Consider the following 23,247-nt stretch of genomic DNA (forward strand, 5'->3'; position numbering starts at 1 on the left):
TTCCTCCTTGTTCTCTACGAGGATCTTTATTACCCCTCTGTTCTTGATTTTCACTGGTGGATTGGGGGGGGGGGAGCCATTTTGTGGCTCACCTCAGGTGACAAAATGTCTTGGGCCAGCCCTGGCTCTAACTTACTTCAGGAGCAGCTGAGTGATGGCGCTGGGAAGACCACTGTTCGGCTGGGGCTTCCAGACTGGAGTCCAAGGATGGCAAAGTGGTCTGCTGGGGTTTCAAAGGTGCTGGCAAAAAGGCTTCTCCTATACTGGAGTCTCCAGGACACAGGAAGGGCTTGCGGCCAGTTCAGATCCTCAAGCAGTGAGTGATGTTCTCACCTGATGAGGTTTTGCCTTTCCACCCCTCCCAATGAGACAAGAGGATCTGAAACCAAGCTTATTGTACAAACACCAAAGAGAAATGTGCATGTAATTGCAAATGCAAACAGCCAATACTGTAACTTCGAGCCTTGGCAATGTTAACATAAATATGGGGCATATTGTAAATAAATGTATAGATTCTGAGGGAGGATGAGAATGGCTAAGACCAACATTTGTTCCACAGAGACCCCTGACACTGAAGTGGAAGACTTCTCCCAAGCAAAAGCTCCACCTTAACAAAAAGAGGATACTACACAAATATGCCTCCATAAGAATGGAACAATGGGAAGCCATATATATTTACAAAACCACTGCCAAGATCTGTAGCCAGACTCTGCTGCCAGAATCTAGAGCATGGGCAGAGAACATTTTTTAAGTCACAGGTCACAATCCTTTCACAGGCAACTGCCTCATGCCAGTGGTGGGCAAGGCCAAAATCAAAATAAGTTCCAATTAACACATATTTATCCACACATACATGCTACTTTCAGAAAACTTTTACCCATCAGCATCCTCCCTCCCTTCCAATCACAGCAATTTAAAACTCCCGTCCACCTCACTTATTCTTTATTTATTTCTCTTTTCTTTCCCTTTCTCCCCCTGCAGTTAAAAAAAAAAAAAAAGGTCACATTTCCCCATTAGTCTAATTGTTGTGCAGGAAGGGTGTGAATTTGGAGGTAGCTGCAACTGTCTCATAATCCTGTGCCTCATCCTGGCCCAGCAATTTGGGGGAAGTTTCCATGTACTGAGACTAATTGCCAAGTGGGGTGCAGTTAGGGGGAGATGGCAACAAATGGGGAGAAAGTTAAGGCTTTTCTCCCCAGCTGCAGAAAACGTGGCCAGTAGACTAGGAGAAAATGTCCCACTCACACTTCTTTGGCTTTCATGCTTCACTTTGCACTTGCTTACATTGAATGCAATCTCTTTTTGTTTTCATCACACTGAAGATTTTGTATCATCAGCAAACTTGCCTATTTCACGGCTCCTTCAATGACCCTCAAAGCACATGTTCTCTGGGTAAGTCTCCAGGACCGGATGGATTGACTTCTAGATATTATAGATCTTTGAAAGAATGGCTAGTACAACCCTTGAAAGAGGTCTGTAATGAAATAATGGAGGGGAAAAGGGCACCAGAGTCGTGGAAAGAAGCTTATATTACACTTGTACCGAAAACAGAGACTGAAAAGACACAGCTTAAGAACTACCGCCCCATATCATTACTTAATGTGGATTACAAAATTTTTGCAGACATTTTGGCTAAGAGATTTAAAAAAGTGTTGATGGAAGAGATTCATAAAGATCAAGCGGGCTTTCTCCCGGGAAGACACTTGTCTGACAATTTGAGGAATATAATTGATATTTTGGAAAAACCAGAAGTGAACATAAATACTAAAGCAGTTTTGATATTTGTGGACACGGAGAAAGCTTTTGACAACATTTCTTGGCGTTTTATGAAGAAGAACCTACAGGGTATGGGGGTAGGCCAAGGCTTTGAAAACGGTATAAGTGCAATTTATTCAGAACAAAAGGCTAAATTAATTGTAAATAATGTGGTGACGGAAGAACTTAAGATAGAAAAAGGGACACGACAAGGATGCCCAATTTCCCCACTACTTTTTATTTCGGTCCTGGAGGTTTTACTGAACATGATTAGAAGGGACCAGTTGGTTAAAGGTATACAGGTCGGAGCTAAACAGTACAAATTGAGAGCATTTGCAGATGATTTAGTATTGACGTTACAGGAGCCAGAATCTAGTACCAAAAGGGTTTTAGAACTGATTCAAGAATTTGGTCAGGTTGCAGGATTTAAATTGAACAAGTTAAAAACTAAGGTTTTAGAGAAAAATCTAACACCAATGGAGAGAGAGAGGTTTCAGAATGCGACAGGTTTAACAGTGGTTAAGAAAGTTAAATATCTGGGGATTAAAATGACAGCAAAAAATGGGAATTTATTTAAAGATAACTATGAAAAATGTTGGGCTGAAGTGAAAAAAGATTTAGAAATTTGGTCAAATTTGAAGCTTTCACTGCTGGGCCGTATTGCTGCGGTAAAAATGAATGTATTGCCTAGAATGTTGTTTTTGTTTCAAACACTGCAAATTCTGGACAAAATGGACTGTTTCAAGAGGTGGCAGAGAGATATTTCTAGATTTGTCTGGCAGGGCAAGAAACCCAGAATAAAATTTAAAATACTAACAGATGCAAAGGAAAGAGGTGGATTTGCCCTGCCAGACCTCAAACTTTATTATGATTCAGCAGCTTTTTGCTGGTTGAAAGAATGGCTGCTTCTTGAAAACACTGACATTTTGGATTTAGAAGGTTTTAACAATGTATTTGGATGGCATGCATATTTGTGGTATGATAAGGTCAAAGCACATAAAGCATTTAAAAATCATATTGTCAGGAAAGCTTTGTTTAATGTTTGGATAAGATATAAGGACTTATTGGAAAATAAAACCCCAAGGTGGCTGTCACCGATGGAAGCGAAAGCCTTGAAAAAGCTCAGTATGGAGGTCAAATGGCTGAAATATTGGGAAATTTTAGAACAAGATGGAGATAGATTGAAACTGCAGAGTTTTGAAAAACTAAAAAATAAAGTGCGAGACTGGCTTCATTATTATCAGATAATGGAGGCATACAATTTGGACAAGAAAATTGGCTTCCAGGTGGAAAAATCAAAATTAGAAACAGAACTCAAAACTAAGAATTTGTCAAGAATGTATAACTTGCTGTTGAAATGGAATACTCAGGATGAAACGGTGAAATCTGCTATGATTAAATGGGCACAAGATGTCGGACATAATATTATGTTTGCTGACTGGGAACAGTTATGGACCACAGGTATGAAGTTTACGGCATGTAATGCCCTAAGAGAGAATATTATGAAAATGATATACAGGTGGTACATAACCCCAGTCAAGCTTGCAAAAATCTACCATTTGCCCGATAACAAATGTTGGAAATGTAAAGAAACTGAAGGTACATTCTTTCACCTTTGGTGGACGTGCCCAAGGATTAAGGTTTTCTGGGAGATGATTTATAATGAATTAAAAAAGGTATTTAAATATACCTGCTTGAAGAAACCAGAGGCCTTTCTCCTGGGCATAGTCGACCAATCGGTGTTAAAGAAGGACAGAACTTTCTTTATGTACGCTACAACAGCAGCAAGAATACTTATCGCAAAGTATTGGAAGACACAAGAGCTACCCACACTGGAGGAATGGCAGATGAAAATGATGGACTATATGGAATTGGCGGAAATGACTGGCAGAATCCGTGACCAGGGAGAAGAGTCGGTGGAAGAAGATTGGAAGAAATTTAAAGTTTATTTACAGAAACACTGCAAAATTAATGAATGTTAGAGTGATATTGGTTTGAAGTTAAGTGGCTTCTAGCTGAACAGGTTTTAAAGCAATAAATGTATCAAGATTAAGGATTAAGACTAAAAAGATTAAGAGAAATGGAAAAATTGGTTCAAATAGGTAAAAATTTAATGTCATAATATATTAAGATTTAGGATTGGAATTAAAAAGGAGGGAAAGAAATTGCTGGGTTTATAAATTGAATTGGAATACAAAAGAGGGAGGTATGAGGAAGTCCGGGAAATAAGTAAACCTAAAAGAGGTTATGAAAGGACGGAACTATTTTTAACTGTTTTTTCTTTCTTTTTTCTTTTTTTTCTTTTTTCTACTTTGTATTTTGTATTTTGTATGGCGTATTGTTTTCTGTTTTGTTAAAATCTTCTTGTTTATTAATGTGATTTTATTCTTTCTGAAACTTTAATAAATATTAATTAAAAAAAAAAACAAAGCACATGTTCTCCCACCTTGTGAGCTCTAAGTATGCACAGCATAAGCCAAGGGATATAGCCCCATTTGATTCTCCTGTATAGTAAGCCCACAACTTACTCACATTTAACTTGTGCGCATTCAGCTTAATTCACTTGGCAATGAATGAATAAATAGGGGGCAGAGGGAGGGAATAAAAAGGGGAGGGAAAAAGTACTTTGGCAATACCACCTGCCATTGTATATTGACTATTCATGGTTTTAGCTTTAGGCACAATCCCTGAAATGTACCCCTGTGTAAGCTGCAGGCCTACTGTATACTGGTGTGCTGTGACTGGGTGTCAAGTTGCACAATATCCTATCATCCATCATAGTAACACAGGCAGGAATGTACTGGCAGGTAGTGGGGGCTGTCACTCCTTATCAGGGCATTAAGTACTTGCTACCACAACTCTTTAAACCAGAGCTTTCCTTATTGGGTATTGTGACACGTTAGAGTCCACCTGATTCTTGAGTGATGTAACATGATTGGCCGACCCATAGTAGAGGCTACAGGTCTGCAGTTAGGCTGCCAAAGTCTAAAATAAAAATTTGCCCCCATTTTCTGTTCCTTCTCACACTATCCCCTTGGTTCACAATTCTCTGTTTTATCTGGAAATGATCCCCGGCAAGAGCTAACAAGTTAGGACAGGATTCATTTCTCAGTTACAGTCAACACCCCCTACTGAAATGCAGAGGAGAATGCCCCAGACTTTTCCCGCTGACTTGACAGCTGAACTTGGAAGAGCTAAAGTCATGTGTTCCCTGTTTGATAATTCAATCAAAACCACACTGTATCACTTATCAGTTGGCTACTGAAACCTCTGTGACCTCCCAATAAGGCTGCAAACACAATTAAAGTTCCCCTCACAAAGAATCCTGGGAACTGTAGTTTGTTAATCACAGAGCTACAGCTCCCAGCACACTTAATCAATCACAGTTTCCAGGTTTATTTTTCCGGGGGGGGGGGTGTGCTTGAAATGTACGCATCCATCTAGAGTCAAGCATTCCCTGTTGTCAAGGACATCTCATTGATTCTTTCCTTTTCTGCACCTTGATACTTCATTGCAAATGCATTTAGGTCGTAATTTTTTCTTTCTAAGACTATAACTGAGCTTAGACTTCTGAAACCAGTGTAATTTTAGGGGAGCAGTTAGTGGCATAAACCCAGGCAGGCTGACTCTCTTGCGTCTCCTTCCTTTGAGCCCCCGTCCCTGTAGCTGCTCATCGTGTGATCCTTGCCCAGTAAAACATTGTGCTCAAGGAATGCCTTCCTTTTTAGATTCACCTAGGCACTCTTGTTCCCCCTCCATTTTGACATGTTTTTCATATAGTTTGTAAAGAAGGCCAGGGATATAACTGCACACATACCCATTTCTTCTATTTCTCTCTCCTCCTTCTCCCCAGCTTCTACTACACTGCTCTTTTTAATCTGATCCAGTTCTCTGTGGGGGTGTTGGTTTGTATCATACTCAAATAACACCTTTTTCATTCCCCCCCCACCCTTAACCATCCCTCCTGAATAACAGTGTAGCTTGCATGGGGCCTATTAAAGAGGTTGCAACTAACTTGTGACATAAAAATATAATAACAGTTAAAAGTCACAAATGAAATGGAAAACAGCAGATATAGTTTATACACTATCCCTCAATATCAACAAGCACCAGAAATGCAATTTTGACAAACCCCTGCTGTAACAAGTCAATACGGCCATGTTTCTCAGATCAAATAATCACAGGACCAGGCAGTTTTCTTTAAGCAAAGGTTTATCTCCACAACTGCTGAGCTACAGCCACAAATGTCCCATCTCATGCCCCTACCAAACTTGTTTTCAAACAGGAGTACAGAAATCAACATCTCACTATGATAATTCATTCAAGTGTGGCTGTGTTCGTAGCAAAGAGCATGGTAGCAACACAGATCTAAGTTCAAAACCATTGATACATAGCACCTACCTCTGGCAGGATTTTGCCTTCTTCACAGTTAATTCCTCCAATGAAGACCATATTTGGCATCACAGGTCTGGGATACTCAAATACAAAGTCATATCGTAAAAGCCAGACAGAGCCATTTCTGTAAAGTGTTGGTAAGTGAACGTCTCTCTGAAGGAGTTCTGAAGCAAGCTCTTGGTAAGAAATATACAGTCTCTTAAAAAGTGGCGTCTCTAAGAAGCTAATGAGCTGGTTCAACACTCGCTGGGCAAATGTCATGTGATCAGTGTGGCTGCTATAGCATCTTGGGACATAAGAAACTGGGTCTGGACATTTGCTGATAGCATTCTCTAAACCGCATGGGAATCCACGAAAGAAGTACACAGAAGGGATGGAGAGATGTTCAGCGAGGATGACTCCACATGGCAAAGCTGGATCTGTGAAAAGTGCATCAAACTGAGTCTCTTCCAGGTACTTCATGACTTCTCTGTTCCTCAGAAGGCTTTTGCAATTAATGAAAAACATCTCAATGAGATGCATTAAGCTCCTATATGCTCCTAAAATCATGGCAGGAAAAGAGACTTCATCAAAGGGCTGGTTGCCAAACGAACGGAAACGCTGGGAAAGATCATCTGCTGTATACGGCACAGCAAATATTTTCCTTGTGTAATACTTTGATTCTTTCATGAGCAGATTAACTTCTGGAGCCACCACAACTATCTCATGCCCTCTTTCACTGAGCTTCTCCACTACAGCACGCATGCTGAGCCAGTGGCTTCCATCCTGAGGTATCACTAGCAGCCTCTTTGCCTCTCCAAAGCAGATGAGAACAAAGACAAGACAGACAGCACTGCCATGAAAGCGAGGCACGGCGGAATCCATCTTCAATGACAGCCAACATTTGTGATGTAACGCTACCTTTTAAATCCTGAGCAGCGTGCCGTTAACCTTGGATTTACCTGCCCATATTGTTAATGATTGGTATAAAGCCCAAGGTTGCTGATTAATGAGAGTCACTTTCCCCAGTGACACTGGTGAAATACTTGCACTGGATCAGTTAGAAATTTGGCCTGATTTTGTAGCTCGCACAAAATCTTCTTCAGACATGGGTGCCCAAAAATAATGTACCAGACATCTTGTCTGGAAGTGACCTCCTTAATACAGCATGCATCTCTTCACAGGTTTGTGGCGTGATCTGTTTGCTGTTCCAAATCAATCTCTGAGGGTCAAACTGCAGGCAGCACTACTCATACATATGCTTGCATCAGCTTTTTTGCTTTGCTTTGTTTACCAAGTGATATTTGGTTGTTTTACCAAGCGGTATGCCACATGATGTCAGTTACATGAATGATCAAACAGGAGTAATATGAACCAACTTTATTCAAACAAACTTGCTTTCAGCTCCCCAACTTTCTCTATCCCCGGTCTGTTTCTGCTAACTCACTTCCTGGTAGCTGTTCCCTTACGTTTATCTCCCTGACTGCTGCCCTAAACCCTCATTACTTAGTTCCATTATGCACTTGGAAGCTTCAAATCTGGAGCAGAAAGCTGCTCTCTCTACCCATCAAGCAGGAGGTCTCTTTTTTCTCCATGGAGTGAGAAGCAAGTTGTGGGTCATTTTGACTGGGAAAATGGCATGTTAGTATGGCCATGTTTTAACTCCAAGTAGCTGCATATGTATGGCTACTTTGCACAAAATCAAAAACCATTATGGAATTCTAACTGTCAGGTAATTTAACCTTAAGGCTGTACATTTCACTGTACTGGGCAGGGGTGGGAGAAAAGTGAGAATGAAATTTTGCCATCAGGACCTTGGAGCCTTTGCAAAGGAGCAGCTGCCAGAGGAACTGGCCATTCAAAACAGTTTCTTGTCGTCCCCCCCACTTGATTTCATCTAATTCTGGAAAAAAAAGTCATAGCCTTAAAAAAGAAGAAGACCATAGTAAAGAGGGAAGTGTGAGGCTTCAGTTTTCCCAAATCAAGAATCAGAATCTGACCCAAGCTGAACAACAGAACTTCTGAATTGGGTCAGTTCAAATTGGGCTATTTCAGAAGTGCTGAATCAATCAGGGTCAAACTGAATAATAAACTCCTAATTTATTTATAAATTCATCAAAACTGGCTTAGGATATATTTCATCCATCGGCAGTAAAATACCAACAATCCTCTATTATTTTTTTAATTTATTAAATTTGTATACTGCTCTCAATCAGGGCGGTTCACAGTATTTACAAATGCAACAGTCATCTTTTGATGTCAGAACATGGATTACATCGGTTTCTAACCTGAATGTGAAATAAAGGTTGTCTTCTTCAGTTAAAAATGCGGTTTTCTTTTTTGTGCCCACAACTCCAGCTTAGGTAGAATAAGAAATCCATGTAGAATGAGAACGAAGCCCACCGAGTCATCAAGTCCAACTGCTGAACGCCTGACCTACAGTAGGAATCCAACCTATACCTTATCAAAGGAATAAGAACCACAAAGGAATACAGGGCATACAACTGGAATCATTTTAGCATTTTTAAGTCAATCATATTTATTCATTTCACGTTTATTAGTTCAGAATGTCACTGCTGTTTAGATAGGCTGTATTTCCCCTGGGGCCAAAAACCCAGTTTGCACCCCCTACCACCCACCCAAGCATTTGTGTACACACAAACACACACACACACACAGGCTGGGAGCCTCTGTGGTGCCCCTCTGGAGGCTTCACCTGGGGCAAAACACCTGTCTAACCCTGCTGCCCCCCCCCTCTAGCTATGGCACTGCTTTAGGTACCTTTAGCATTACCATGCTTATCACAAGAGATCAGGATAGGTGTGCTCCACCTAAAAAAGCCTCAAGCCCCATTACCTAATTTAATTAAGACATTTATATTTGAGCACTTTGACTGTAATTGGAGAAAGGGAGCCAGAGGTAACTGCAAAGTGGATAGATCAAGAAGTATTATATCCTCTGTCCGTAACAAAGGAAATAGGTCATTTAAAATGTGTGTTTGCAATGGAATTTGTATGTCATTATAATTTGTATCTTCTTCATGGGAAGATTGGGAGAAGAATTTATCTCATCGGACAATGTGAAAAAAAGAGGAGTAGTACTCTACGCAAAGGAAAGCCTGTCACCAAAATTTTTGTTCAAAGATGACCAAGGAAGATATATAGCAATTGAAATCCAGCTTCATGGTCAGAAGTTTTTGATATTAGGAGTCTACGCGCCAAATGAGGGAAAATCAGAATTCTTTAAAAAACTGCATGAAACCCTATTGGATTACTTGGATTACAATATAATTTTGATGGGAGACATGAACGGAGTAGTGTCTACAAATATGGATAAAGCCCAAAGACAAACGGTGACGAAAGATGGTAGACTACCAAAGACATTTTTTGAAATGACTGACAATATGGACCTTGTGGACATTTGGAGAATAAAGAACCCTTTGGAAAGAGAAGGAACCTTCTTCTCTGAAGCAAAAATGACATGGACAAGAATAGACCAAATTTGGATAACCAGGGGATTGGCTCCTAAGATGATAAAAACGGTAATTTGTCCGAAAATTTGCTCTGATCATAATCCAGTAAAGATGGAAATGATACTAACGCCAATTGGAGCTTTCAGATGGAGGATGAATGACTCCTTGCTTAGGAACGAGGAAATAATTAAAAAGGCCCAGAAAAATCTGAGAGACTACTTTGAGATAAATATGAACACTACGACTGAGAAAAGAGTGATCTGGGATGCCAGCAAAGCGGTGATGAGAGGATTTTTGATACAACAAAACGCAATTAGGAAAAGACACCAAAATGAGAAGAGAGAAAAATTTTTGGAGAAAATTAAAGATGGAGAAAAAAGACTGAGGGTGAAACCGAACTCACAGGAGATTTTAAAAGAGATAAAGTTATACCAAGTACAATATATGAAACTGATGAATCAGGAAATAGAATGGAAGATCAAACAGATGAAACAAAAGACATTTGAATCGGCAAATAAGTGTGGGAAATTATTGGCCTGGCAAATGAAAAAAAGACAAAAGCTTAATACTATTACGAACTTGGTAGTAGAAGGGAAGAATATACAGAATCCTGGAGAGATTCGAAAGTGTTTCCAGAACTACTTTAAACAGTTATATACGCAGGAGACCCAGAAAGAATTAGACATTGATCGGTTTTTGAAAATTAATGGTTTACAAAAAGTATCTCAAGAGAGCAAATCAATACTAAACTCTATAATATCTGACCAAGAGGTGGAAGGAGCTATTCAGGATATGAAATTGGGCAAATCTCCAGGGCCAGATGGTCTAACTGCAAAGTATTATAAATCTTTGAAAGAATGGGAACTCTGTAGACATATCTAATGGACATTAGACTTGCAGTTTATTGGGAATTCCAGATGTTTACCATTGCCAGAAACAGACTGGTAGCCAGTGGAGCTGCTGTAACAAGGGTCATATGCTCCTTACTACCAGCCCGTCAACAGTTTGTCTGCACCTCTTAGGGCCAGTTGAAGTTTCTGACTACATTTCAAAGGCAACCCCGCAGTAATCCAAACAGGATGTAACTAAGATGTGTCATTGTGGCCAGATCAGACTACAGGAATGGGCACAGATTGTGCACAAATTTTAACTGTGCAAATTTCTGGCCACCACAGAAACCTGGGTATGCAGACCCAGGGCTGAATCTACTCATACATCTGGGTCCACATGCTCAAGTCCAACCGGCTGCAACACATCCAACAAAACATACTCCAACAGCACAATATGTCTATTCAGAATAAGTCCCATTGACCTCTCCCAGCAATTACGCAGAAGACCCTAGCAACTCTGATATAGTTTCTATGCAGCCAGTCATCCATGCAACTATAAACCAGACTTTTACCTAGTTCACAAAGTGTAATCAGAACATTCTTTTATAATATACCCCTAGCATCCTATGTGTGTTTACCTGGAAGTAAGTTTCATTGAATTAAATGTAACTTGCTCTTGAGTAGGTGTGCATAAGACTGCAACATTAGTTTTGGAGCCATGTCTTAAATTCTATCACTTGGTGTATTCTAAACGGTTTGATTTCATTTGCAATGTTAACTGGATGATGTTCCATTCATTATGGAAATAACGCAAATGCAACCCTCATGATTGACGTTCACAATGTGCAATTTATTATTCATATCCTTTACATGTACTATTACATGCATAAGCACTTCTCACTTGAATGCAATTTTTATCCTTAAAGAATTTGTGAATAAAAAGTAATGGACGTACCTGTGGCAGGATTTTGCCTTCTTCACAATTTATCCCTCCAATGAAGACCATACCTGGCATCACAGGTCTGGGATACTCAAATACAAAGTCGTACCGTAAAAGCCAGATAGAGCTATTTCTGTAAAGTGTTGGTAAGTGAACATCTCTTTGTAGAAATTCTGAAGCAATATCTTCATACTTATTATACAGAGTTTTAAAAAGTGATGTTTCTACAGAATTGACAAACAGATTAATCACACGTTGGATGAAAGTCATTTGGTCTGTGTACCTGGTATAGCATCTTGGGATATAGGAAGTAGGGTTTGGAGATTTACAAATCGCATGCTCTAAACTGCATGGGAATCCACGAAAGAAGTACACGGAAGGGATGGAAAGATGTTCAGCGAGAATGACTCCACATGGCAAAGCTGGATCTGTGAAAAGCGCATCAAACTGAGTCTCTTCCAGGTACTTGATGATTTCTTTGTTCCTCAGAAGGCTGTCACAGTTGTAGAAAAACATATTTATTATATACATGTTGTTCTGATATTCTTGAAGAATTGTGTAAGGAAAAGAAACCTTACGGAAAAGGTTGGAAGCAAACTTTCGAAATCTAGCATCAAGATCTGCCTTTTTGTATGGCACTGGGTAGGTTTTCTGTTTATAATGCTTCGATTCCTTTAAGAGCAAATTAATTTCTGGTGCCACCACTGTTACCTCATGACCCTTTTCACTGAGCTTCTTGACAACAGCATTCATGCTGAGCCAGTGGCTTCCATCTTGAGGTATCACCAGCAGCTTCCCAGTTTCAGTAAAGTTGATGATAGCAATCAAAAACAGAAGCCATGCAGTCAAGTGGATAGGCCGATGAAAAAGATAAGCCATCTCTTCATCCAGAAAACGTCTGTCAATAAGAGGAAACCCTTGTGTATTTCTGTATTGTGTACTTGTTTAGCGCAGGAATAAAAAACTAATCTTGCTTTAGTCTATAAGCCAGATATTCTACCCGTCTGCATTAATCATTAGTCCAACATGATCTGATGAAAGTTCATGGCCATGAAAGCCCTCCTGTTTGCCCTGAGAATGAAGCACCATAAGCAATGGTGCAATGCTACAGCTCATTTATGAACTAACAAAAGGCCCTGACTAGGAAGGATCAGGAAAGGAAGTGATAGGCTAATCTGAAGTGCAAAGTGGTAAAAACAGGTTATGTAACAGCTAGGGAAAGCTGCTGATAAGAGACATGACAGTTCAGAGACCAGATCAAAATGTGTTTATAAACTGTGGTTTTGTGAGAAGTCTGTAAAGGAAGGGGGGCTGGGTGAGAGCCAACAACCTGAAGCTCAGTCTGGATAAGATTGAGGCGCTGTTAGTGGGCGATTCCCTAAACCAGATGGATAGGAGGCTGCCTGCTATTGATGGGGTGCCTTCCATCAGCTTCAGCTGGTAGCCCAGCTGGGCCCCTATCTGGACAGAGACAGCCTAACTCCTGTCGTCTGTACTCTAGTTAGTGTCTTCTTCATTAGATTATTACATGTTATACGTAGGGCTGCCTCTGAAGACGGTTCAGAAACTTCAGAATTTGGCAGCTAGGTTGCTCACCAGGGCAAGATGGCTTGAGCATATTACGCCAATCCTGGTCCGACTGCACTGGTTGCCAATTAGTTTCCAGGCCTAATTCAAAGCGCAGCTTTTGGCCTATAAAGCCTTAAATGGCTCAGGACTCCAATTCCTCAAGGACCACGTCTCCCCATATGAACCAACCCAGACCCTGAAATCCTCATTTGAGGCCTATTTTTGTGTGCCCCCTCCATGAGATTTGTGGAATCTTTGGCACCAGGCAAAAACACTACTAATTAACCAGGCCTTTGGCTGCTTAACATGCTATGCCCTTTTAAGTGTGGGGTGGGAGTTATTGGTTTGTTTTTCTTATGTATTTTATGCTCTCAGTTTGTATTTCTATGTTCTGAATCGCCCTGTGATTGATAAAGGACGGTATACAAATTGAATAAATAATAATTGAAACATAGCTTATGATCACCAGTAGCAGAAACTGTGATTTTGAATGCGGGTTTAAACCATGTTTTATGCTTACTTTGGTCAGGGGAAATATCAGAGTCATAGCTGTCAACTTTCAGATTTGAAAATAAGGGATCAGTAGCCTCACCTGTCCCGGAGACAGTCTACGGGATTTCTAACAATCTGGGATAGCAGCGGAAAACGGCGCTGAAATAAGGGAATTTCCCACAAAAAAGGGGAAGGTTGACAGCTATGATCAGAGTCGATAAGCCATAGTTTCGTCTGTTGGTCTGCCTCTGTGCTAAGAAACTGGAGTGTTGCACAGACAAAAAGCTGTTAACTATGGACATACTCAGAGGTTAGCTTAAACTAAGTTCTGCTGCAAAATCAGCTCAGCCCAAGGGCCAAACTGCACATGACAATGGGAGATTTGACACACTGGAGATGAGATGTGTGTGTGTGTGTGTGTGTGTGTGTGTGTGTGTAAAACCTAAGCTATACTTCTCAAAGTTTAGTAATCTAAACTGGATTTTGAGGGCTCAGGCCTCACTTCAGAGTAGTTGATTGGGCTTGGTGTGCTTATGTAAAATAGCTCCCCAGAATAAATTAGATTACCAGTATTGAGCACCTATACACATACAGCTAACTTGTCACTGAATGTGTATGTGTTATATATGAGCAGTGGAGGCAGCAGGGCACATAATCTCAGGGGCTATATCTTTTTTCATGTGTAGTAAACACGTGGAAGCAAAGCTTAAAAAGATCTATATAAAAGTTAAGCAGTCTTCAATCTGAGTTAATGAAATTTCATGGAGTCTAGTGTGTTTTGTGTGCCATGAAAGTAGAGAGATTTCTGACTCCTGCCTTTTCGCTCTTAAAATGGATCTTCTGCATGATATTAGAGGGGAACTACCTACCAATTATACTAGCTAATAGGGCTGTGCATAAATAATAAAATAAAGATATTCACCTTCGAACTCACTTTTGTTTGCTCAGATAACAGGTTGCTGAGATGACAGGTTGCCTCAGCATGATTTGACATTATGTGGTTTGCATCTGACGTGAAATGTCACCTCATTTTCTGAAGCTCCTGATTACTTCCTCCTGGACTATAATTGGAAAGTTAATAAATATTTATAAACTTACAACATTTCTGATAGAATTGGATGAAATTTGGAGCATAGTACCCATTCAGACAGAATGAAGCCTGTCAAATTTCATATTAATAGGTGGGTTTTTGTTGCTGTACAGGGCATCTTTAACATTTGTGTGTTCCTTAAAGGGAAAAAGCAATTAATTCCTGTAACATTTTTATTTCTTGACAAAATTATTAGAAATAAATAGAAGTTTTTGTGCTGGGTTAGGTGCCTTTAACATTTTTAAAGGGAAGTGACTTTCCCCCCTGTGGTCAATGTTATGTGACTGCTACATCAACATGCAGTGTTTTAGTGTACACAATAAAAATTAAAAATAACCCTCCTCACTTCTAAGCCTGAAAGCCCCATCTACCTAGTCTTCATTATAAAGGTGTTTTGGTCTTCATTTCTTAGCCAAGATGGCTGGCTCATCACTTTGGCTTTATTTCAAAAGCAGGTTATTTTTGAGCTATTTCTAGTACGCTAGCAGGTGTCTTTCTCTCTTATGATCCCACTCTCTGCCCTTACCTGCCTGATAGGTCCAGAGGTACTGAACACAGGATTAATGCATTCAAGCTTACCTCTGGAATGTCATAGTGCATCAATTACTACAGGACAGTATTTTGTTTTTCCCATTACCATCATCTACTCCCTCTTTTCTGCATTTACTATCCATGCACACAAGTAGTACAAGTGATACTTCCCAGTATAAATGCAATCCTAGTCATTGCTTTCCAATGTCTTCTTTCCAAGTAAATATGCACAGGATTGGGCTACCATGTTTTAAATACTGTCAAGGAGATAAAGAACAATACAACTTTCAGAAGACATCTGAAGGCAGCCCTGTGTTGGGAAGTTTTTAATGTTGGATGTTTTATTTTGTTTTATACATTCTGTAAGCCTCCCAGAGTGGGGAAACCACTCTTGGGCAGGATATTGTTGTTGTTGTCTTTCTAATCCTGTCTGTCTTCTGTTGGCCAGCAATGATGAAGAGGACATGTCTTAAAAATAAAGCAACTTAAAACAAACGGTGCATTAGGTAAGACTAAATTCTTGAAGTGACTATTTTGCAAAAGAAGCCAGCAGTTTCTGTATCTGATTAATTAATATCAATCGTTCGTACAAATGGGAGCACATGGCTGGTCCGGAACATTTTGCTGCCTGAATTGAAGGGCAAAATGGCACTCTCTTCATTCATACTGCAGAATAGGCACAAAAGTTATAGTTCTTTTAAGGTGAGCATATTTCAAAGGAACGGTATAGATAAAAGGTACAAGAGTCCTGTCCTCTATTTACCTCTGACTGTACTAATATCTGACTAGCAATTAAACATTGGTTAGATATCACATTGTTGCCTTGCATCAGGACTTTAGTAGATATCTCCCTGAAATTGGATCAAATATTAAAACAACAGACTTTGAACTGATTACCTCCCTATGGATAGGAAGAAATGCATTTAAAATTCAAGCTGATTGTGTTGATTCATGCTAGGTTAATCTGTTAACTCAATTTTATAGTGGCTGTTCTCAAACTATATTAACTAGAACTTGTTCTTTCATCATCCTGTTCTTTATTGTTTTAAACAGCTTTTGTAAAATGTGCTAAAGTACCTTCACCTCTAAACTGGGTAAACAAGCTAGCTCCAGAGCTATCTTTTATATACAACACCCCCCCCAACTGGAGATTGTTAATCAGTAAGAAATTGTACCAGAGTTCTGAGAAAAATAAAAAAAGTTGCTGAATATTTTATATACTGTATAGAAAAAGAGATGTCCAAGTCTCATTGCTATCTAGAAACAATGTGTTCTGATCTGAAAGTCCTGGATGACTTCACTGCCATGCAATAAGTACAGCCAAGAGCACCAAGTAGGATGCCCCCCATCATATTTTCAATGAAGGGGCTAGGCCCTTTCAAATTTATGCGGTGACAGAACAAGGCAGCATGCATGGGTACAGCCAGGGCTTTTTGGGGGGCCATAACGTGCCAGATCTCAGTTCCAGCACTTCTCAGCTGAGCGCCATTGCCATTATAATTACTTTACAGTAATTACTTTTTACATTTTTTTTTATATTAAAGATTTCTGGGTTTACAAAGGTATGCCTAATGTCTCTTTTTTCAAGTTACATTTAGAACAAGGGTGAGTTCATGGTGAGATCTGGCACCTCTTTTTCTAGAAAAATTGTTATGTACTGAAGTTCTCACCCTGGGCCAGCAGGGGGATACGGTAGATAGTTTTCACTCAGGTCCACATATGCAAATAAGGGATTGAAAATGACGTTCAGTGATTGGATAGTTACAGAAAGTGGTTACTGTTGTGTTGTAGTGGAGCTCTATATAAGCAGGCTGGCTGTGGTGAAGAGAGACGGAGACTTTGACAGCTGTCAAAGTAGCTGTCAAAGCTGGAGAATATAAAGAGGACTTTGTTACGAGGACTTTGCTGGTTAATTTTGTTACATTTTGCTATAATATGGATACAAACTGTTGGAAAATAAGGAACAACAATTTGACTTTTGGATCAGAGGATACAAAGTTATTATAATCCCCCTAGAGGGGTATTGGGACATTACAAGAACGGTCGTAAGTGGAAAAATACTCCGGGATTTGCACAGGACTTGTTATCTTCTGGGAAAGCTGCAAAACTGAAATAGTATTTTGTCTACAGAGGTATTTACATTAAAGGAGACAATAGAATTTTCTATTGAAGAAAGGAAGGGACTGGACGTAAGTTTTTGTTCCTGAATAACAAACCTCTGTAGAGATACCAGATTTCTGAATAAGAAAGTTTTAGCAGCTGAACAGGACAAGAAACCTGAGAAAGTGAGGAATAAGAAGAACAAAGGACTGATTACGACACGGAAAGAACAATGGGAGGAGTGGTAAAGATCAAGGAAATTAAAGGCCTTTGTCAGATTGGACACTTGAAGTTAAATATTATTAAAATTAATAAATTAAAAGAAAACCGGCAAGATGGAATTGGGGAGAAATGTGGCCATGAATTGAGACTTCCAGGCTGATAATGTATAGACTGATGGACATGGGGAATTCAAACCGGGGAAGGGGGGGGGGAGATTTGGAATCCAAAGGCTGTGTAACAATCTTTTGAATTTTTTTTTTATATCTCTTATTTTCTATTTTTTTATATAACCTACGCATGTCATTTTATTTTGATTGGACGTGTTTAAAAAAAGGGAATTCGTGGAAGGAACTGGGGTGGATCTTGGGGAAAATCTTTTTTCTTTTCTTGTTAATGATGTGGGACGGTGTAAGATTTGTACAATTCAATTTGGATAGTGGGTTAAACAAATTAAGCTTTAAATTGGGAGTGAGAGCTTGTAGAACCAAATTAAGGAAAGGGGAATACAGTCGGGGGGGGGGAGGGGGGGAGTCCAAGAAAGTAGGCAATGAAAGTAAGGTTTTAAATATCTTTTTTTTCCTTTTCTTTTTTCTTTGTATTTCTATATCTTTGGAAACTTTAATAAATATGATTTTAAAAAAATATATATATAAGCAGGCTGGCTGAACCCTTTAGTTCAGTTCTGTTCTGGCCTGTGAATAAACAAGAGCTGTTTGAAGAATCACTGTGTCGTTCACCCACAACTTAACAAAAATAGCACTGGATACAACTATATGATCTAGTGTGTGTCTGAACAGCTTCACATGGAGTCTTTCACTTGTGCTCTAGCTTTATATCAAGCATCACTCAAGCAGAATGTAAAATGCTGGTTCTATCCTGTGTCTTTTTGCACATGAAAAATGTGGTTTTAATTTGAAAGGGAAGAAACCGTATCCTACTATGACAACCTTGTAATGTAATCCACTACTAATACTGCGGGTAGGAGGTGGTCTGAGGTTAAGAGGGAGAGGTTTTCATCTACCCTGTAATGTGTTTCAGGGTTATTTTGTACCTTCAAACACACAGCTACACTTTCCCACAACAGTGTTGTCCTCCATTTACCCACTCATGGGAAACATGTGTGTGAGGGGTGGAGTAAGGTAACATGCAGTCTTGTACTGGCCAGTTCAAGGTAGCCTCTTCATGGACATTGAAGTGTCAGCCCCAGACCCATCTCCAACCTGCAGTATTTACATTACAAGGTAGTCAGAGTCTCTTTCAAAATAAAAGTACATTTTTTCATGTGCAAAAAGACATTAATTAGAAACAGCATTTTAAATACTGCTTCTTAGTCGAAACACTACCCCAAACTCTTTCTATAATGTTATGAGTTTGTGGGTTCTAGACTCCCCAAAATTCCTGGGTCCAAAAAATGTTAGAAGTTAATCAATGCTTGGAGTGTTAAAGACTGGCTGCTAGACACTGGATTTAGCAGTGTTCAAAGACAGCCCAAACCAGCTTCCCATGTGCAGAAAATCTCCTGAGGTGATGGGCCATTAAATAGAAGACAAAGAGAAGGTGAGGAGCCCTTAGGAAAGACAAAAAGAAGGGACTCTGGGCCAGATGACAAATGGGAACTAACTCAGAGTTAGTCTGAAAGACCAAGAACAGACTTTGAAGCAGAATTAAGTTTAGGATTGGAGTTTGCAGGGTGTGACCTAGGGGAAAAATGCCACAAACTGGAGAGAGGGTCAGAGTCCTATTTTTGGAGCATGCTTGATTTCTGTTTGAACCCAGGGCTGCAGCTATAGGAGAATCAAGATCCTCTTGGAGTTTTCATGCTGTGAACCTCTCCATCATAGGCTCAGGTTGCATATGTGTGTAAATAAACCATGAATCATGAAGACAACACATTTACCAGTGTTTCATTCCCCCCAAAGAAACCTGGACTCTGGGTAAGCATGCCTGGAATCTTGCACCGCTTGGAAATTTGGGCTCTGTATAACAAGATGATATGGCATCTCTTTATTATTTACACAAGCAACCTCAACATTCTCAAGAATAATGTGTGTGTGTTTGTATACACACACACACACATTTATTTTTCTGAATCTGGACTCTGCCACTCAATCCATGGACAAATGTACTTATTTTACATACCTAGATATTTGTTTTGTTTTTCTGTTCTGTTTTTGATACTCTGTTCCAGCTGTTTCTCTAATTTTTAGATCCACTAATTTTTGCAAACCAATAACATGCAAGTCTTGATAACCAATGAAGTAACCAAAATTGTTCAGTAATAAAAGTAAAATATATCAGAGACAGCTAGTATCAATATAACATCCTTTGTCAGGTAAACATCAAACATCCATTACAAATTTGTTCTCCCCCGCCCCCCACTTTATTTGCACCGCTACACACAAACACGCACCATGTTTAGCTATACCTGGAATAGCTGGAGAAAAGAAAAATAACGAGCGAAACTTGGGGGGGGGGGGAAGGGAGCATTCTTGGAAGGAACCAAAATGGTCAAAGGCCTGGAAACGATGCCTTATGAGGAACGGCTAAGGGAGCTGGGCATGTTTAGCCTGGAGAAGAGGAGGTTAAGGAGTGATATGATAGCCATGTTCAAATATATAAAAGGATGTCACATAGAGGAGGGAGAAAGGTTGTTTTCTGCTGCTCCAGAGAAGCGGACACGGAGCAATGGATCCAAACTACAAGAAAGAAGATTCCACCTAAACATTAGGAAGAACTTCCTGACAGTAAGAGCTGTTTGACAGTGGAATTTGCTGCCAAGGAGTGTGGTGGAGTCTCCTTCTTTGGAGGTCTTTAAGCAGAGGCTTGACAACCATATGTCAGGAGTGCTCTGATGGTGTTTCCTGCTTGGCAGGGGGTTGGACTCGATGGCCCTTGTGGTCTCTTCCAACTCTATGATTCTATGATTCTTACCCCACCAGAAGCCTGAACCAGCTTCGTGCCACTCACTAGTTTTTTTGCTTCTAGAAATTTATACACCGCTTGATTGTAAAAATAAAAACCCTCCAAGCGGCTTGCAAAAAAGCAAAGCAAGGAAATCGAGAAAAATTCACAGCCATTCTTTGAAACACACAAAAGTTAAAATACTGAAACAGATGGAATTACGCGAACCGGCTAAGCACTTGGAAGAACTACAACTCCCACAAGCCATTGCGGCCAGCCGGCTGGGCGGCGCTCGGGCGAGAAGCGGGGGGGGGGGGACTACAGTTCCCAGCAACCTCTGCTGCAGGTTCGAGGAAGCCCAGCGGCCTTGGGGCGGCTTTCGGGCTTCTTCCTCAAGGCGCCGTCGGCTCCGCAGGCGAGAGGGAAGCGGCCGGGCTGGGCCGGTGGCGCTGCCGCTGCCGCTGCTGCTGAGGTGCGCGACTGCTCCCCCCCCTCAAGCGCCCCGTGGCTGCAGTGCCTCCGCCGCCGCCGCCCCGTGAAACGGCCTTTCGGAGGCTGGCGTTGCAGGCCTCGTCACGGGCCTAGTCCTCAGTGAGGTGCTTGCGCCGGGGGCCTGGGCCCCACTTCTTCGGGCGGTGTGTTGTTTGCTTGTCGCTTTTCACGTGACCGAGCATTCGCACGGAGAGGAAACGCGTCAGGGAGAAGGGTCCCGGCCGGATCCTCCCCGGCCCCTTTGACAACGGGACTTGTTTGCTCCCCCCAGGCAGCCGCGAATCGGGGCCCTCGCGTCGCCTCTTGCGTTGCCCGGGGAGAGGAGGCCGCCTTCCTGAGGACCCAGGACCGTTTCCCCGTGGGAACGCGCAGGCGGAATGGTGACAGCCCCCGCAGGGCAGGAGCGCGAGGGGGATCAGAGGCAGGTTTCTTCTCCGGTGTTTTTGGGCCTGATACTTGCACGGGGGCCAGAACTGACTTGCGCATGTTGCCCGTGTGACTAACCCACCTGCTTTCCCCTCCACGCGGCATTAGGGCAGCTGGGCTGGGCGTTAGGCGGGTCCCGATGTGGGGCGTGGAGTGTTTTCACAGGCAGGTGCTGCCCTGGCTTCTCCTTTCCTTCTACCTAGTTGCCCGTGGGCTACGCTGCCTCCCCCCTGCTTCTGTTTCCTGATGGAAATCTCCAAAACATGTCTTCTCCCACTTGGAGCTGCTTGAGTTGCTTCACAGTGTGGGTATAAAGGACTTTCCAGGTACAGTGGACGCTCGGGTTGCGAACGTGATCCAGGCGGGAGGCATGTTCGCAACCCACAGTGTTCACAACCCGCAGCGCCGCGTCTGTGCACACGTGGGTCGCAATTCAGTGCTTATGCACAAAGCACGATTTAGCACATCTGCACATGTGTGCGCACTGAAACCCGGAAGTAACCCGTTTTGGTACTTCTGGGTTCGGCACGGTGTGCAACCCAAAAACGCGCAACCTGAAGCGTCTGTAACCCGAGGTATGACTGTACTTGATAACTCTGTCCTAAGTGGCATATGTAATGTCCTGACAATATATATGCTGGAGGAACCACAGCCAGCTCCCATAGTGGTTCCTTTCTCCTCCCCACAACTGCCACCAAGGGGGCAAGTCTAAATAGCCACCATGTCCTGAGGGGGAATGAAAAAGATGCAGTAACAGCTTTTTCTAAACAAGTTAATCCCACCCTGCCATTTCTGTTATAACCTTTTTAAAGCAATGCTTATCATTGTAATCACTTTTAAGGTCTGCCTGAAAAGTATATGAAATAAGTAAATAAAATAAATGGATTAGGATAAATCTGCACTTTAAGTAAAAATAGGTTGGTTAGTGGAGCAGTAAACTTCCTCTTGCCATATGTCAAGATATTACAGATCATCAGTTTACCAGGTATTTCCATATATGCCTTGATAAGTTACTGCTTAGTAAAAATACCAATACATTTATTTCCATATGGGGTGGGGCTCTATACAGGGCCCATCATATGTAACAAGAGATATGTTGTGTAAACTGGACTAACCACTTTCCTTGACCAGTCATTCTGTCCACTGTTTCTTGATTTTCATTCCATACTTATATCTTTGAAATCTATGCATAGTTGTAGTTTACCCCCCCCCCCCCATGTTGTGAATGGAGTCATGTCAGAAGGATAGGAGTCTGAAGACTTCCAGTCATGTAAATGGCAATAATTTCCTCCAGTCATTAGCAAACCTCAACAAAGACATTCATTCAGTGCTATCGTTGGCTATTTTCAAAGGACAAATATTATCTAAGCATCTTTCTCATGGTTTTAAATGTACTTTAAAATATGGATATTTTTTCAGATAACACCAGTGTAACATAATTGATGAAAATAGAAAGTTCTGTAGTAAAAGATTATTTTTTCTTCTTTAAAGGTCTGTGTTATAATTTCACAATGTTTGGAAATTTATTTGATGAAGACTTCTCCTTTTTGTCAAACAATCAATGTGGGAAGCAAAAATCAAAACACAAAGATGCTGAGCTGCTTGTTCCTAGAGAAAGCACCAATTTAAGTGGAATAAAAAATCAGGGTGGAACCTGTTACCTTAATTCACTTCTTCAGACTCTACTATTCACACCAGAATTTAGAGGTACTGTACAGTATTTTAACATTTTAAAATAGCTTTTTCTGAAAGCCGGATTTTGTGTTATTTCACACAAAGTAGTTTACTTTACTTTTCTTACTATATAACCTAGGAATGAATGGGGAAAAAACTTCAAAAATGTATTTCTAAATGTTGTATTGGATTATAGACCAGAGTATCTAAGGATTGAGTAAAATTCACAATGAAAGATACAAAGGTTGAAAGTAACAAAAAAGGCTTGTGTGGCATAATGAAAGTTAACGAATGTATACTCTGAAAAGTATATTTGGGTAAGAGTGTTGATATTTTTCCAGCATCAATTATTAGGCTAGTTGGCTAACTGTTGATCCAG

The 23,247-nt window shown here is 40.8% G+C and overlaps 3 protein-coding genes and 1 long non-coding RNA gene across 13 annotated transcripts in view; 1 reads left to right on the forward strand and 3 right to left on the reverse strand.

Annotated features, from left to right (window-relative positions):
* Window positions 1-7,029, reverse strand: part of LOC308483500 (UDP-glucuronosyltransferase 1A6-like) — a 35,726-nt gene extending 28,697 nt beyond the window's left edge. Inside the window, exon 1 of the mRNA XM_081017517.1 lies at window positions 6,157-7,029. Coding sequence (XP_080873643.1) covers window positions 6,157-7,014 — 858 coding nt within the window. The 5' untranslated portion in view covers window positions 7,015-7,029. The remainder of the gene's footprint in view (window positions 1-6,156) is intronic.
* Window positions 1-23,247, reverse strand: part of LOC308484753 — a 210,990-nt gene that overhangs the window by 186,296 nt on the left and 1,447 nt on the right. The window lies entirely within an intron of this gene.
* Window positions 6,436-13,417, reverse strand: LOC308484268 (UDP-glucuronosyltransferase 1A6-like). 4 transcript variants are annotated; one of them, XM_081019058.1, is made up of 3 exons: window positions 11,387-13,403; window positions 8,418-8,565; window positions 6,436-6,569 (listed from the first exon to the last, which is right to left on the reverse strand). In XM_081019058.1, the coding sequence occupies exons 1-2, from the start codon at window positions 12,248-12,250 to the stop codon at window positions 8,449-8,451; spliced, it is 981 nt and encodes a 326-aa protein (XP_080875184.1). In that variant the 5' UTR covers window positions 12,251-13,403; the 3' UTR covers window positions 6,436-6,569; window positions 8,418-8,448. The 4 variants fall into 4 exon arrangements, with proteins under 4 accessions (XP_080875184.1, XP_080875185.1, XP_080875186.1 ...); XM_081019059.1 differs by lacking the exon at window positions 6,436-6,569 and adding an exon at window positions 6,618-6,689; XM_081019060.1 differs by lacking the exon at window positions 6,436-6,569 and having other exon boundaries at window positions 8,432-8,583; window positions 11,387-13,417.
* Window positions 20,619-23,247, forward strand: part of USP40 (ubiquitin specific peptidase 40) — a 44,655-nt gene continuing 42,026 nt past the window's right edge. For 4 of the 7 annotated variants that reach the window (XM_081015724.1, XM_081015727.1, XM_081015730.1 and 1 more), the window contains exons 1-2: window positions 20,620-20,748; window positions 22,686-22,901. In XM_081015724.1, the coding sequence (XP_080871850.1) occupies window positions 22,706-22,901 (196 nt within the window). In that variant the 5' untranslated portion in view covers window positions 20,620-20,748; window positions 22,686-22,705. Of the gene's footprint in view, window positions 20,749-20,832; window positions 21,190-22,685; window positions 22,902-23,247 lie in introns of those variants that run through there. The other 3 variants (XM_081015729.1, XM_081015726.1, XM_081015725.1) reach the window with 3 other exon arrangements.

Source organism: Podarcis pityusensis (assembly GCF_964106645.2).
Source record: "Podarcis pityusensis genome assembly, chromosome: 1".
Taxonomy (NCBI): domain Eukaryota; kingdom Metazoa; phylum Chordata; class Lepidosauria; order Squamata; family Lacertidae; genus Podarcis; species Podarcis pityusensis.